This window comes from Arvicanthis niloticus, chromosome 2, assembly GCF_011762505.2.
Source record: "Arvicanthis niloticus isolate mArvNil1 chromosome 2, mArvNil1.pat.X, whole genome shotgun sequence".
NCBI classification, from domain to species: Eukaryota; Metazoa; Chordata; class Mammalia; order Rodentia; family Muridae; genus Arvicanthis; species Arvicanthis niloticus.
The window spans coordinates 138679423-138691907 of NC_047659.1; the positions used below are offsets into that span (position 1 = coordinate 138679423).

The 12485-nt window shown below is 46.9% G+C and overlaps 1 protein-coding gene and 1 long non-coding RNA gene across 10 annotated transcripts in view; both read left to right on the top strand.

The window, feature by feature from the left end:
• Window positions 1–439: 439 nt before the first annotated feature.
• LOC143441525 (uncharacterized) lies at window positions 440–2259 on the top strand. Its single transcript, XR_013109043.1, has 2 exons — window positions 440–551; window positions 1340–2259. It is a non-coding gene; the product is annotated as an uncharacterized LOC143441525 (long non-coding RNA).
• Window positions 2260–7095: 4836 nt separating this feature from the next.
• Tshz2 (teashirt zinc finger homeobox 2) overlaps window positions 7096–12485 on the top strand; it is a 441921-nt gene continuing 436531 nt past the window's right edge. For 2 of the 9 annotated variants that reach the window (XM_034494876.2, XM_076930296.1), the window contains exon 1: window positions 7098–8104. In XM_034494876.2, the coding sequence (XP_034350767.1) occupies window positions 8065–8104 (40 nt within the window). In that variant the 5' untranslated portion in view covers window positions 7098–8064. Of the gene's footprint in view, window positions 8105–8307; window positions 12419–12485 lie in introns of those variants that run through there. The other 7 variants (XM_034494875.2, XM_034494873.2, XR_013109037.1 and 4 more) reach the window with 5 other exon arrangements.

A 12485-nucleotide genomic window follows, 5' to 3' on the forward strand; every position in this document is an offset into this window, starting at 1 on the left:
CTCAGACTGGCCTTGGATTTGTGTCAGGGTTACAGATCTGTGCGACCAGGCCCAGCAATGCTTATTGCTTGAGTAGATGTTTTCAGGATGTCCATGAGTGGATCAGAATTTGAATGTACAAATGCATGCAATTGGACGAAATTAGAAGTCTGCTTTCTGATGGAACTTCTCTGTGCTGGAGCCGACTCTCCCTGAAGCTCCTCTGCTCCCCTCTCCCTGACAGAGTCTATACACCTCGGCACAGACAGCATCCTTTCTTCTCTGGAGTCCACAGTCCCTTCTTACCTTAGGCCTTTGTTTCTGATTGGCTTCCTCTAGACCTCAGGATAAGAGTTGCCTCTACAGAGACATTTCTGTCCCCCTAACCCTGGTATGAGACATAATCCAGTCTTATTCTCTAACCCAGCACAACACTTCTTTTCTTCCTATCTTCTGTCCAGGGTCTTCTTAGTCTGACTGTCCCAGACATCATGAAGCTATGCCAGCCATCATGGGAGAGAGAAAAATAACCAAAAACCTTGCACCTTAATGTTTTCGAGAGATAGTACCAGGTGAGAGTGCTTAGTGAACTGAAGGGCATAGGGAAAAAGGCAATGAATTCAGATTCCAGGGTGAAACCACAAGGTATGTTGACTTTCAAACCTAGCCACACATTGAAAGTGCCAGGGAGCTTTACAATATACCGGAACGTGACCCCATTCTATCCCCACAGGCTGATGGATGAATCTGAGGTAAGTTCTGGACATGGGTGTTTATTTTTTGTTTTGTTTTTAAGTTACTAAGTGGATTACAGTATGTAGCAAAGTTTGAGGATAGTACTTCTTTATGCTTGAAGCATGGTGTGTGTGTGTGTGTGTGTGTGTGTGTGTGTCTGTGTGTGTGTGTGTGTGTGTGTGTGTGAAGCAGAGTGTAGAAAGAATTAATGTCCTGAGACTGAACACTGTGATAACTAGGACACAGGTTAGAAATGCCACCCCACTCCATCCCTCCACAGGGAGTCTCCTGCGGCTACTTTTTAGCCAAGACTTTGATGTCCAAACGTAAGTCAGTATTCTCTGACACATATTTATTTATATGGGAGAAAAAGCCTGAATCACAGGCTATCCATTTGGGAAGGCTTTCTGGAAGAGGTGGCATTTAAAGGAAGGCTGTGAGAGAAGGAAGGGAGACAGTGTTGTGACAGAGTGATGTCTGTTACAGGAAGCAACCAAGCAGAGATGCAGTAGACCCCAGTTGGTTCCAACCATGTCAACCTGCCTGCAGTGCTTACTATGTCTTTCCTTGCGGATATGCTTAACATCTATTTAGACATGGTACCACTTCTTTTACTCCTTTGCAGCAATACTGGACCATGTCGTGAGATCACTGGTGATTCGAGCCCATGTTCAATCACAGGAAACAAACAAACAATGAAGAAGGCATGAAGTGGAATAGGGCAAGGGTGAGGTCCAAAAGAGGTGACTCCTCTGGCTTTACAGGGAACAGGCACAGGATGTTGGAAGAAGGAAGAACTTTGCTGGAGGGAAGAGTGGGTGCAGAAGCCTGTGCAGGAAGCATGATGGCAAAATAGGGTCTCCCAAGCCGCCCCCATGCCCAGAAGCAGCAGAGCCCAGTTAAAGTAGGCTCTCAGCAAATGGTTACCTCTAAAGCATTGGGTTGGAGCCCAGCAGTGAGTCAGAGGGAGAAAGCCATCAAAAGTGTCCCTTTACTGTGATGGGCCTGACAGTGGTGTTTACAGGCTTCCTGGGGGTCTATCTGAAAGACCTTGCAACCTGCCCTGGACCAGATGCCCTCTGCCCTGTACTGAAGAACCGTCCATGCATGATTTCCCTCTTATACAGCTCTGCTTTGGGATGGGAAAGGTACCCAGGCCTTGGCACCAGATTGGGATTGCCTGGGAACTTTTCAATCTTAATGATCTTCTGGCCATGCTGTATATCTCATGTATTAAGTCTGGGGTGTGACCTGGACTTCTCTATCTTTAGATGATGGTGATGATGGTGATTGTGATGATGGTGATTAAAGTGCCCAGGTAATTCTGATATTTACCAGGGGTGAAAAGAGTTCTTGTGGGGGCAGAGGTTGAGCCACGCCCATCTGTTCATGTCCTTACTCATCCTGAAGTTTGAGCGCTAGATCCCAGGAAGCCGAATTCCTCAGAATTAAACCCAGCATTGCTTTAAGACTTGACTCTTGAGAGATGCTTCCTGGGTGCTGGGATGTGTATGTGCTCAGTAAAAAAAAAAAAAAAAAAAAAAATCATTCTGGAAATGTCTACAACAACTTTGTTTCTCACTTTTCCTGTTCTTGTGACCAGAAACAACTTCAGGAAGGAAGGATTTCTTTGGGGCCCTGACATAAGGGTGTTGGTCTGGTCATGGTGGAGAAGGCGTGGCAAAATTCACAGCATCTTGGTGGATGTCGATGCAGAGCCTCTGAGGCTCTACAGTGATGCCACTCTATGTCAACTAGTTAGATCCCATGCCCCCAAAGCTCTATGACCTGCCTGAATAGCACCAGCACCTGGGGAAGGTGAAGCCCATGAAAATGGTGGGGAGGAAACATTTTATATTCAAACCGTAACAAATATACTTTTCATACTTTGCTTCCATTTGAACCATAAATCCTATGTCTTGTTCCTTAAATACATGATTTTTTTTAGACTCCACTAAGCATACACTTCAGGCAACTGCTACAAATACAGCACAGTGTCTTTCAATGGCAGTAGAAGGCAATGCCCCCATTAAATTCGCCAAATCAAACTGCTTTGTGAAAGCTTGGCTAAACGCGCGCTATTGTTCCCTGAGCTTCCCAGAATAAGTTCTGCAGTGTCAGGGTTAAGAGAAGTTATCTGGGTGTGGACATAGATCCAAGAGTAAGGTTCTCATCATGAAGTATAAAGACAGGAGCGTTAATCAAACAGAATGTAGGGACATGCCAGGTGGGCGTGGCCGCCATCGGTAGTTCTCAGAAGGTAGAGGCAGGGCATTGTAGAGACTGACTAGCCTAACCCACATTGGCAAGCTCTGTGCAGCATGCATTAAGAAAGCCCGAATGAGTAAGGCGAAGAGCCACCAGGCAGGACCTGTGATGTCACATGCACCTACACACAGGTGAACGTGCACGCACCTGCATGCACACCAGACATAGACACAGGAGAAATAAATAAAAGAATAGGTGTTTTCAGGTGTCAGGCCTAGGAGAGACAGTGTTAAACTGAAACTTTCTCTAAATAAAGGAGGTTTGAAAGGAACATGTTTCTCTTGGTGTAAGACAGAATTACACTAAGAGGTGCTAAGTCCACATGGCTCCAGGACATCTGGGGTCTTTTGTTTTCTGCTTCTCCCTGGCATAGACAGCATCTCCTTTGTTGATGACTAAGCATGGGACTCTATTAGTAATGATTGGAGGGAAAAATACAACTCAATGAGAGAACATTCCAGAAGCAAGGCCAGAAGATGTGCTGGTAACTTGGAGAAAGTACACATAGTGAAAGGAGTTATAAAGAGTCCCCACTGATAAAACCACCAAAGACCGTAAGGCAGCAGAGATGTCTGAGAATGTGGGAGACAGACTGGGAGCAGGGCTGTGGGCCAGAGTCCTGAACTTATATTTGTTCCAAGACCCAGTCCCCCAGTAAGTTCCCCTTTCTGTTGTCCTCTGGTATTTGAGATGTCACTGCAATAGGTTTTTGGAGGTGTATCCCTATGTATACCCCTTTCCAGTTGGCTCTCTGTTGTGATAAGTACCATGACCAAAAATAACTTGGGGAGCAAAGGGCTTATTTTAGCTTGCAGTTTACAGTCCATCACTGAGAGACACCATTGGAAGAGTTCTGGAATGGAAACTAGAGCAGGGACCACAGAGGAACGCTTACTGGCTTGCTTCCTCTGGCTTGTTCAGCTGCCTTTCTTATACAGCTTAGGCTTGCAGGCCTAGTGATGGCACCTCCCATGGTGGGCTGACAGGCCTAGGGATGGCACCTCCCATGGTGGGCTGACAGGCCTAGGGATGGCACCTCCCATGGTGGGCTGATAGGCCTAGGGATGGCACCTCCCATGGTGGGCTGACAGGCCTAAGGATGGCGCCGCCCATGGTGGGCTGGGCCCTCCTACACCAGTTAGCAGTTCTGAAGATAAGGCCACCAGCCTGTGATCTGAGTAATTCTCAATGGAAGTTCTCTTATCCCAGGTGACATTATATTTGGGTCAAGTTGAGAGCCAAGGGTAACTAGAACAACATTCTACCATCTCCTGGTTTTTAGGACAATGCTTTGCATTCCTTACGCATACTACAGAAGTGTCTCAAATGCTGCTTTGAGCATTGTATGAATACCAAGGCAACAGGTTTCCAGAGAAGATGGTAAATTCATGGTGAGCCCTTACAACTCACCCCTTCTCCTAAGTCTGTGTCTCCAAGTCCTGTGAACATGGTACTGTACTCAATGGTGCATGGGCGCATGTGCAAGCTCAGAGCTTTGTAAACATATCCTGAGAAATCATAGTTAATACCTCTTTGCTAACATTACCAACTATAATAATATAGGATTGTTCTGCCTCAGTTGCCAAAGAGCTAGGCTGTGATAAGGGGTGGGAGCTGCCTGGGTGGTTTAGGCCAAGTGATGTAATCACTTGTACTTTACATATAAGGCAGAGACTTGTATGTGGCTGTTGAAAACGACTGACGCTTTGTGAGCAGTGACAATATCAGCACTTCGTGGCTGATGGGTAGGGCCCCGTGAGCTATATTTCCCATGGCCCAAAAGTACTGTGGCAAAAGACTGCACTGAACTGGTCATAGCTGGTAATTAATTACCCATGAGGAAGGGTCAGGGTGGCAAGAGGTAAGGGGCATGTGGGAGGCATCTGAGGTTTCATTGGTCAGGCCTCATTACCAGTGGGTACATAGTGGGGAGGAACAAGGAGCCAGACGAGAGTCCATTACTATGGTCACAGGAGCGACATCGCCCTGGTGCTGTTCAGTTGTAGCTAAGCATACTTTGGTCTTAAAGTCAGCAGTATTAGCTTTGTTTGACTCGAAGAAGAGGAAGGAGAAGGAGGAGGAAGAAGGGGAAAAAGAAGAGGAAGAGAAGGAAGTCATCTCTAGGCAGAAGTTCTCAGATTGGAGTGAGCAGGTGGTTTGCATGAAATACTGGAGTCTATGTGTTCAGTGTGTCAACTCCAGAACCAGGCCCATATCCAGCTAGGTTCCCATCTAGAAAGCCCAAGGTGGTAGTCTTCAAGCAGGGAAAATTTTGTCTCTAGAAGAGATTGGGCAACGTCTGTGAAACATTCTGTCGTCAGAGCAGAGGGGCGGGTTCTGGTGCCTAAAGGCCTGGATATTGACAAGCAAGCATCTTGCATTGTGCTGGACCACACTCATCTCCAGCAAGCAGTGTGTGGCCCAAAAATCGTTAACAGATCTAGGGCTGCAAAACCTGCTTTTGGGTACCAAGGTAAGTGCATCCTCATAAGGGCCTTTGTGGGGTTGGGAGGGCTAAGAAGCAGGAACTTCTAATGTTATGCCAAGAGCAGTGCTCTCAACAGTCTCCTTGTCACCCAACTTCCTCCTTCTCCAAGGTTAGAACCTATCTGGGACTTGCCCCAGGCAGCCCCACTTGGTAAACATCCTTTCTTCTTCAAACTCCGGATTCCTGACAACCTTGTGGCCCAGGCCTATCATCCCAGCTCCTTAGGAGCCTGAAACCAGAAGATCTCAATTTCCAAGCCCTATCTCAGAATGAGTTCAAGGCCAGCCTGAATAACTTAGCAAGAACTGTGTCTCAACATTTAAAAAGTAAAATGGAAAAAAGGATCGCAGACATAGTTCAGTGGTAGACTACCTGCCCAGCATGTATGATGCCTTGTCTGCCCAGCATGTATGACACCCTGAGTTCAATGCCCAGTACCAGGCTCATTACAACCCTAGATCTGCCTCCTTCAGCTCCCTTCCCGCTTGTCATTTCTACCCCACTGGAAGGAAATGCTCCTTCAGGACACGGTCATCCTAGTCACCGATGGACACACAACATGTTGAAAGGCACCTCCATGTGTGTAGTGGTACCCAGTGAGGGAGTTTCAGCTACAGTGGACTCTCCAGAATGGACTCCTCTTTCAGTCCCAGCACAACACTCAGTTTTAACCAATCCAGGCCGCTCTGAAATTATATTCCCAGAATGCCCTGCTTCCTCTTCATTTATTGCACTATTGGAGGTGGAGCTATGTGCTTTCTGTTTTGGCAACACTAGGAGATAGAATAAGATAAAAGAGGGCGCATCTCCCTAAGAATTTATACTCTGGTGAGGTCTGAGGCAATTATCCAAAGAAAAAGCTACACACAGCATCCACCTTTCTTGGTAAGCCCAGCAGAGACGTAAAACAGAGAAATGTGTACATCAAATTCCCAGCAAGGTAGACCTGTGGGAAGTGACTGGACACCACCAGGGGGCAAGTTGTTTCAGATGCTGTTCCCCATCATCCGTGGTAACACCCACAATCTGGATCTCCCCATTCTCTGTCTCTGTGGTGACTGTAAACAGGTACACTGTAGATGCTCAATAAATATCAGCATTGAAAGGAAACAGAATGAAGGTTATATAATTAGTCTGCCCAGGAAGCGGAAGTTAAAAAAAAAATTCTCAATAGTCCAAGAAAGTGGAAGGACAGCAACGTGAACTTACAGAGTTGAGAGGGGGTTATTTGCTGGAGAACAGGTTGAGACTGGATATGGTCCCATCCCTTTAGTCTGTCCCCCAAGCAAACCTAGGTTGTCCCCTCCTAATCTCCAACTCTAACTCTGTCTCCAACTCTGCCAGAGCCCCGCCCCCTTCCTTCTCACTCCCCCTTTTCTTCCTCCTGGAGGGGCATCTAGACTGGCAGACACTTCACTGCCCCAGTGAGGAGGAGGTGGGTGCCTCCAGGGCTGCAGCCAGGCAGGCAGGGCCCCCTTTCCCCAGCTCCTCTCCCAGGCGGGACACTGTCCCTTTAATAGACTCCCTCTGCCTGGCGCTCTGCGGCTGGGGAGTAAATTTCTCCCTGTCATCAGGTCGCAGGGAGAAGAGGAGGAGTTTGTTAATGTTCAGTTTGTTCAGCCGGGATCGATGTTTGCTGGCATCGCCTCGCCCTGTCTTGTGTGTGTGTGAGTGTGTGTGTGTGTGTGTGTGTGTGTGTGTGTGTGTGTAAGAGAGAGAGCATATGTGGGGGGTGTGAGTGTATGTGTGTATGTGTGTGTGGAAGCGAGTGTGTGTGTGTGTGTGTGTGAGAGAGAGAGAGAAAGAGAGAGAGCGCGTGTGTGTGTGTGTGTGTGTGTGTGTGTGTGTGTGTGTGTGTGTGTGAGTGAATTCCAGATTTTCTGTCTTTCCCAAACCCGCTCCTGTCCTCTCGCATATCACTCACAGACGGGGATCTGACAGCAACAACAAACCTACAGTGAGTGATCTCTCCCCAGCGCGAATCCGCCATCAAGATCAGGGAGGAGGAGGAGGAGGAGGAAGAAGAGGAAGAGGAGGAGGAGGAAGAGGAGGAGGAGAAGGAGGAGGTGGTGAAGGAAGAGGAGGTGGAGGAAGAGGAGGAAGAGGAAGAGGAGGGAAAGAGAAGGAAGAAGAAAAAGAAGAAATCCACTGTCTTCTCAGGATTGTTTTCCCCCTTATCTTTAAGCGCGAGTGTGCGCGTGGCGCGTGTGCGCCCCTCATCCCTGCCATCTGAACCCCGTCTTGGATGTTTAATAAAGAAATCAAGTGTCTCACCAGTCACCAAAAAAACCAGCAAAAAGCAAAACCAAAAAAAGAAAAAAAAATCCAAAAGCAAAACAAAAAGAGAGGGGAAAAAAACCAAACAAACAAACAAGGCAGAACCAACCTCCACTTGCAAGCAGCAGGCGCGAGCCGCATATCTGCCACCCAGAGAGGGGGTCTTCGGCCCCGCGCTGGAGCGCTGGCAGGGGGATCGTCAGGGGGACAGAGGCCGAGTGACGTCCTAGGAGCCACAGAAAGACGAGCGAGACTGCGGCCCCCGCGCGCGGCTCGGGGCTGGGGCGCCAGAAGTGAGACTGGAGCTAAGTAGAGCGATGCCAAGGAGGAAACAGCAGGCACCCAAGCGGGCGGCAGGTAAGAGATGGCTCCGCTCCGGGTGCCCGGCCCCCGAGCCCGGCGCACAGCGGCTCGCCCGCCCGCCCTCCTGGCCCGGGGCTGGCGGGGACGCCACCCCCTGGCGCTTTCAAGAGGGTTAGCGTGCGTGCGGGTGCCCTCTTCATCACCCCCCGCTGATCTCCCCAATCCTTCCCTCTCCTGGCTCCTTCTGGGTGGTGGCGGGGAAGCTGTCCCACCAAACCTTCCTGGTTTAAACTTTTCCTCCCTCCACCCTCTACCCCACCCCTAACTTTTTCTCCCAGTCTGGCTTCTTGCCTCTGGAACTAAAGTCAGATTATGGATTTGGGGTGCAGGGGGGAGAGAACCCCTCTTTCCTTCCTCTGAGAGGTCAGTGCTGGCGGCTTCTGGCCTCCAGGGACAGTGTCTCCAGTCGCTGGGGCTCAGGGCTTGCAAGTGTGAGGCATGGCCAAGCCTGGGGCTGCAGGCTGGGCTTTGGAGCTGTGAGCCATGAAGGTGCAGCTTTGGTCGCCAAGGTGCAAAAGGCACCCCCGGAAATGAGTCGGGCTTTGGATGTGTTTTCTAAAAGGATTCACCGTTTATAGAAATATAATCGTCCCCTCTCTCTCTTGCTTAAAGCCAGGTGGGGATGGAGGGAGAGCACCCATAGAAATTTAAACAGCTTTGGATATTTTTTCTGCCACATAGAGCTTTGGAAACTTTGAGAATTGACTACCACCTTAGAAGCTGTCCTGTGGAATTCTTTCTTGCAGGGACCCTCCCCCTAAAGATCAGAACAGGTCGATGGGTCCCCACAACAGATCTTTAGGGTTATTGTTGTTATTGTTGTTGTTTTTTCTTTTTCCTTTTGGGTTGCCTAATTGCTTTTTTAATAGTATGCTGGGGTTTTGTTTCTCGGAATCGGAACAGGAAAGTTCATTTTTCTCCTGCCAGACCCACCCACTGAAAAATCAGCTTTCCACTCGATTGCTAGTTTTGATTTGACATTTGATTGATCACCTGTCATCTCACTGCCTTTGATCTATTCATTCTGATATATATCAATAAATCACTCACCATGGTAACTCCGAGTGGCAGTGACGCCAGCTTTGCCCTCTATATTCAGAGGGAGAAATGCACAATCATTATCTTGTTGGCTTTTAATGTGGGCGTTTTTATTTCTTTGTGTCCTTTAGTTGATGGGGCTTTAGCAAAAAGTTTAAGTTTCGTTGGTTCCCCTGCCCCCTTCTCTCTGACTTTGAGCAGCAATGGGTAAGACTGACCTGGAGAGCATAGCTTTATTTTATTCTGCTCCAACTTGAGTCAAACATGGGAGTAGTCCCCAGGATGCTTGGGTAAACTTTGCAAAGTCACCAAGAAGAAGTGAGTTAGGAATCTGCGGAAAGCGGGTGCCAGTGTCTGAACATGCTGGCTACCAGGTTCATAACGCTTTATCGCTGCCTGATTCCATCTCAAAGGGCAATACAAGTGCTTCAGAAAATCCAGTTTCCTTCCCTCCTGAGTACAGAAAAGCTTCCTAGGCCATGTGTAGGTTGCTCTGAGTTGTTATATTATAAATTTCCACTCACTTATTTTTTAATTGTTTCTCTAATCGTAAAAAAACAAAAATATTCTTAGCAGCACACACATTTGCAACTTGCTTAGGCAGGGGTTTTCTTTTCTCAACTCTGGTTACCTCTTTTGGAAACAATAGCACGCTTATTTTATTGTATCTTTTTAACTCGCTTGGCTTGGCTATCTTACCATGTGAGGGTGTCTGGCGGCCTTCAAGACTTCCTAAGAGTCGCCTGCTGCAATCAACACAAGTTCAAGTGGAGCTGGAGTATCAGAGATGGCATCCCTGTTGTTTGTCATCCCAAACGAGGGCCCTGGGCTACAGTCCGGCTGAAATGATACTGCCCTGAAAACTACTGTTTTCTTTTGTTTTAGTTTTTTGTTTATTTCTTTCCCTTCCCTTCCTTGTAGTTCTGGTAAAGGCCATCAAGAACTAGGCAGCAATTTAAATTAGCAGAATGACTGGACATGTCTCCTTTCACAAGCTCATTACAAAAAGTGTCTTGCTCAGAATTGCTCTACTTTAGTTATAATTACACACTGATCAATGGAGATCCAGGTGTGCAGAAAATGACGCTGTATCATATTATTTAAATTAGATCCTTTCGTTAAGCCGGTATCTATGGGTGCTGGCTACTTTTTTTTTTTTTAGTGTGTGTGTGTGTGTTAGAAACTTGTGAGTATGCTTTCAGTTTTCTGGCTGATTGGATTCTTAGTGTCTTTGCAAGACTGTTGCCATGATTCTCATTATGTTCCCTAGAAGGAACAGAAATCCTTTTCGAGCTAAAATGGGGTAATTCATTTCGTACACAGTGACTTCCCCTGCTCTGCAGTATTTATCTGGTCACATATTAGTAAGATGATGGGTTGTTTTTCCTGTGGTGTTTCTTCTGCTCATCCGAGGTCACCAGTGCCCCACTCTGATTTAGGATGAGTGAGGGAAAGTTAGCTGAGATTCTTCAGCCGGTTACCATGCGGGGAAGGGGGGGGGCTGCTCAGCCTGTAGCTCTGCTAACTTTTATCACTGCTTAAAATTAAATACTATGCACAACTGTAAGTGATTACTCCTGTGGACCGATGTTGAAAGCTTGATTCCTAGTTTGATTAATGAATAATAGAAGATAGAAGAAGCCTGGAAGTGAACCAGGGCTGAAGCTCTCCTGGAACCCTCTTTCTCCAACGAACTCTTCCAGGCTATTAAGTTTCTTTACACGATTCGGCTTAAGGATGATGTTTCAAGACATTGGTGGCTGAAACTTTCTAATAAAACAGGCCATCTAAATACAGTCTCAGGATGGCATACTAAGTGATGGAGAATTTCAATCTTCTTATTTTTTTTTAATTTTAGATTCCTCCCACTGCCTTCCTTATATGTATGTCGGGGTTGGGGTAGATATGTGGAAGGCCATTCTCTTTAAGTAAACAGCTCAGAGAAAACATTTCTCTCGGAAATCTTCCTGGCCCTTACTTTCTAAAGCTTTACTCTATTACGGTGCTAGGTCTTGGGGCCAGGAGGAAAGTTTAGAATGCAGCTTTTGTACCCCCCTATCATGACTGTACGGGTGTGCTTGGCTCACTCTCTTGAGTGTATGTTTGACTTGCCATTAAAATGCATCTGCTCTTACCTGAAAATCTTCAGGAATCTGCCCTGGCATCCTTCCCCCGAGTTCATTTCAGGGAAGATAAAAAGACGATGGCAGGAAGGTTGAACAAAAAGAAACTGTCTTGATGTGTTTGCACGTTACAGGATGCAGAGTGCTTGAATTTTCAAAAAACCATAGGCACGTTCTCTGACAATACTTTTCCTAACAACCCCAGCCGTGTGGTCGGCGTATATGCGAAGCAGAGGTTTTACTTCAGCGGCATACAATTCTTTTTATAGTAAGACCGGCCAGTCATGATGGAGCATGGAATCTTCTGTAATCATGTCCCTGTGAATATCTAACATGCCTGTAAATTATTTCCCCTGCCTCTGCTCACCCCAAGCCATTCTATGTTTTTTGTTTGTTTTCTTTCTTTCTTTCTCTCTCTCTCTCTCTCTCTCTCTCTCTCTCTCTCTCTCTCTCTCTCTCTTTCTTTTTTTCTTTCTTTTTGTGAACTTGTGGTAGCTTCTGATAATCCGGTCCTTTTTTGTGTGTGTGAGGAGGCTCACAGGAGAGAGCATCTCCCTCAATTTATTTTGTTTATTGAATGTGGAGATGAATAATGCAGATTTTGTTTGCATGGATGTCCTTGTGTAGCAGTAAACATCAGAGTATTTGCAATCATTACTTAAAAGTTGCAATTTGCACCTTAATAACACAGGTTATTACTTGGGAATCGCATTCAGCAGGGGCGTTTCTAAATGTGCTGCGATGGAGTAGGAACAGCTGAGAGGTCTCTTTTCCTACTTCATGATAGTGTGGATTCTGGATTGATGGGTGAAGTCCCCCAAATCTCAACTAACTGCACAGGGGCAGGAGCTGGTGGCTACAGTTTAAGTTTGCCTTGAATTTCCTAGTAAGCAGGACCCAGGTTGTTTTCTGGACTCTGATTTTCTCTCTTTGCTTAAACATCTTTCAGAGAAAGCAAGTTTAAAAATGCCCCATGTTGTGGCTCTCTTTGCTTCCCAGAATGGTGTGGTTTTAAGACAAGTACACACACACACACACACACACACACACACACACACACGCACGCACACTAGCTCACAGGGCTCCAGCAACAGGGGTTCTGAGCTATTCTTGCTGTCTAAAGCAGATTTCAGACTACAGAGACCAGGTACCCAAGACTGTCTTTCCCCTTTCAGTCTTTGCGTCAGAATTGATTCTTCCTGTGGTCCTTTCCC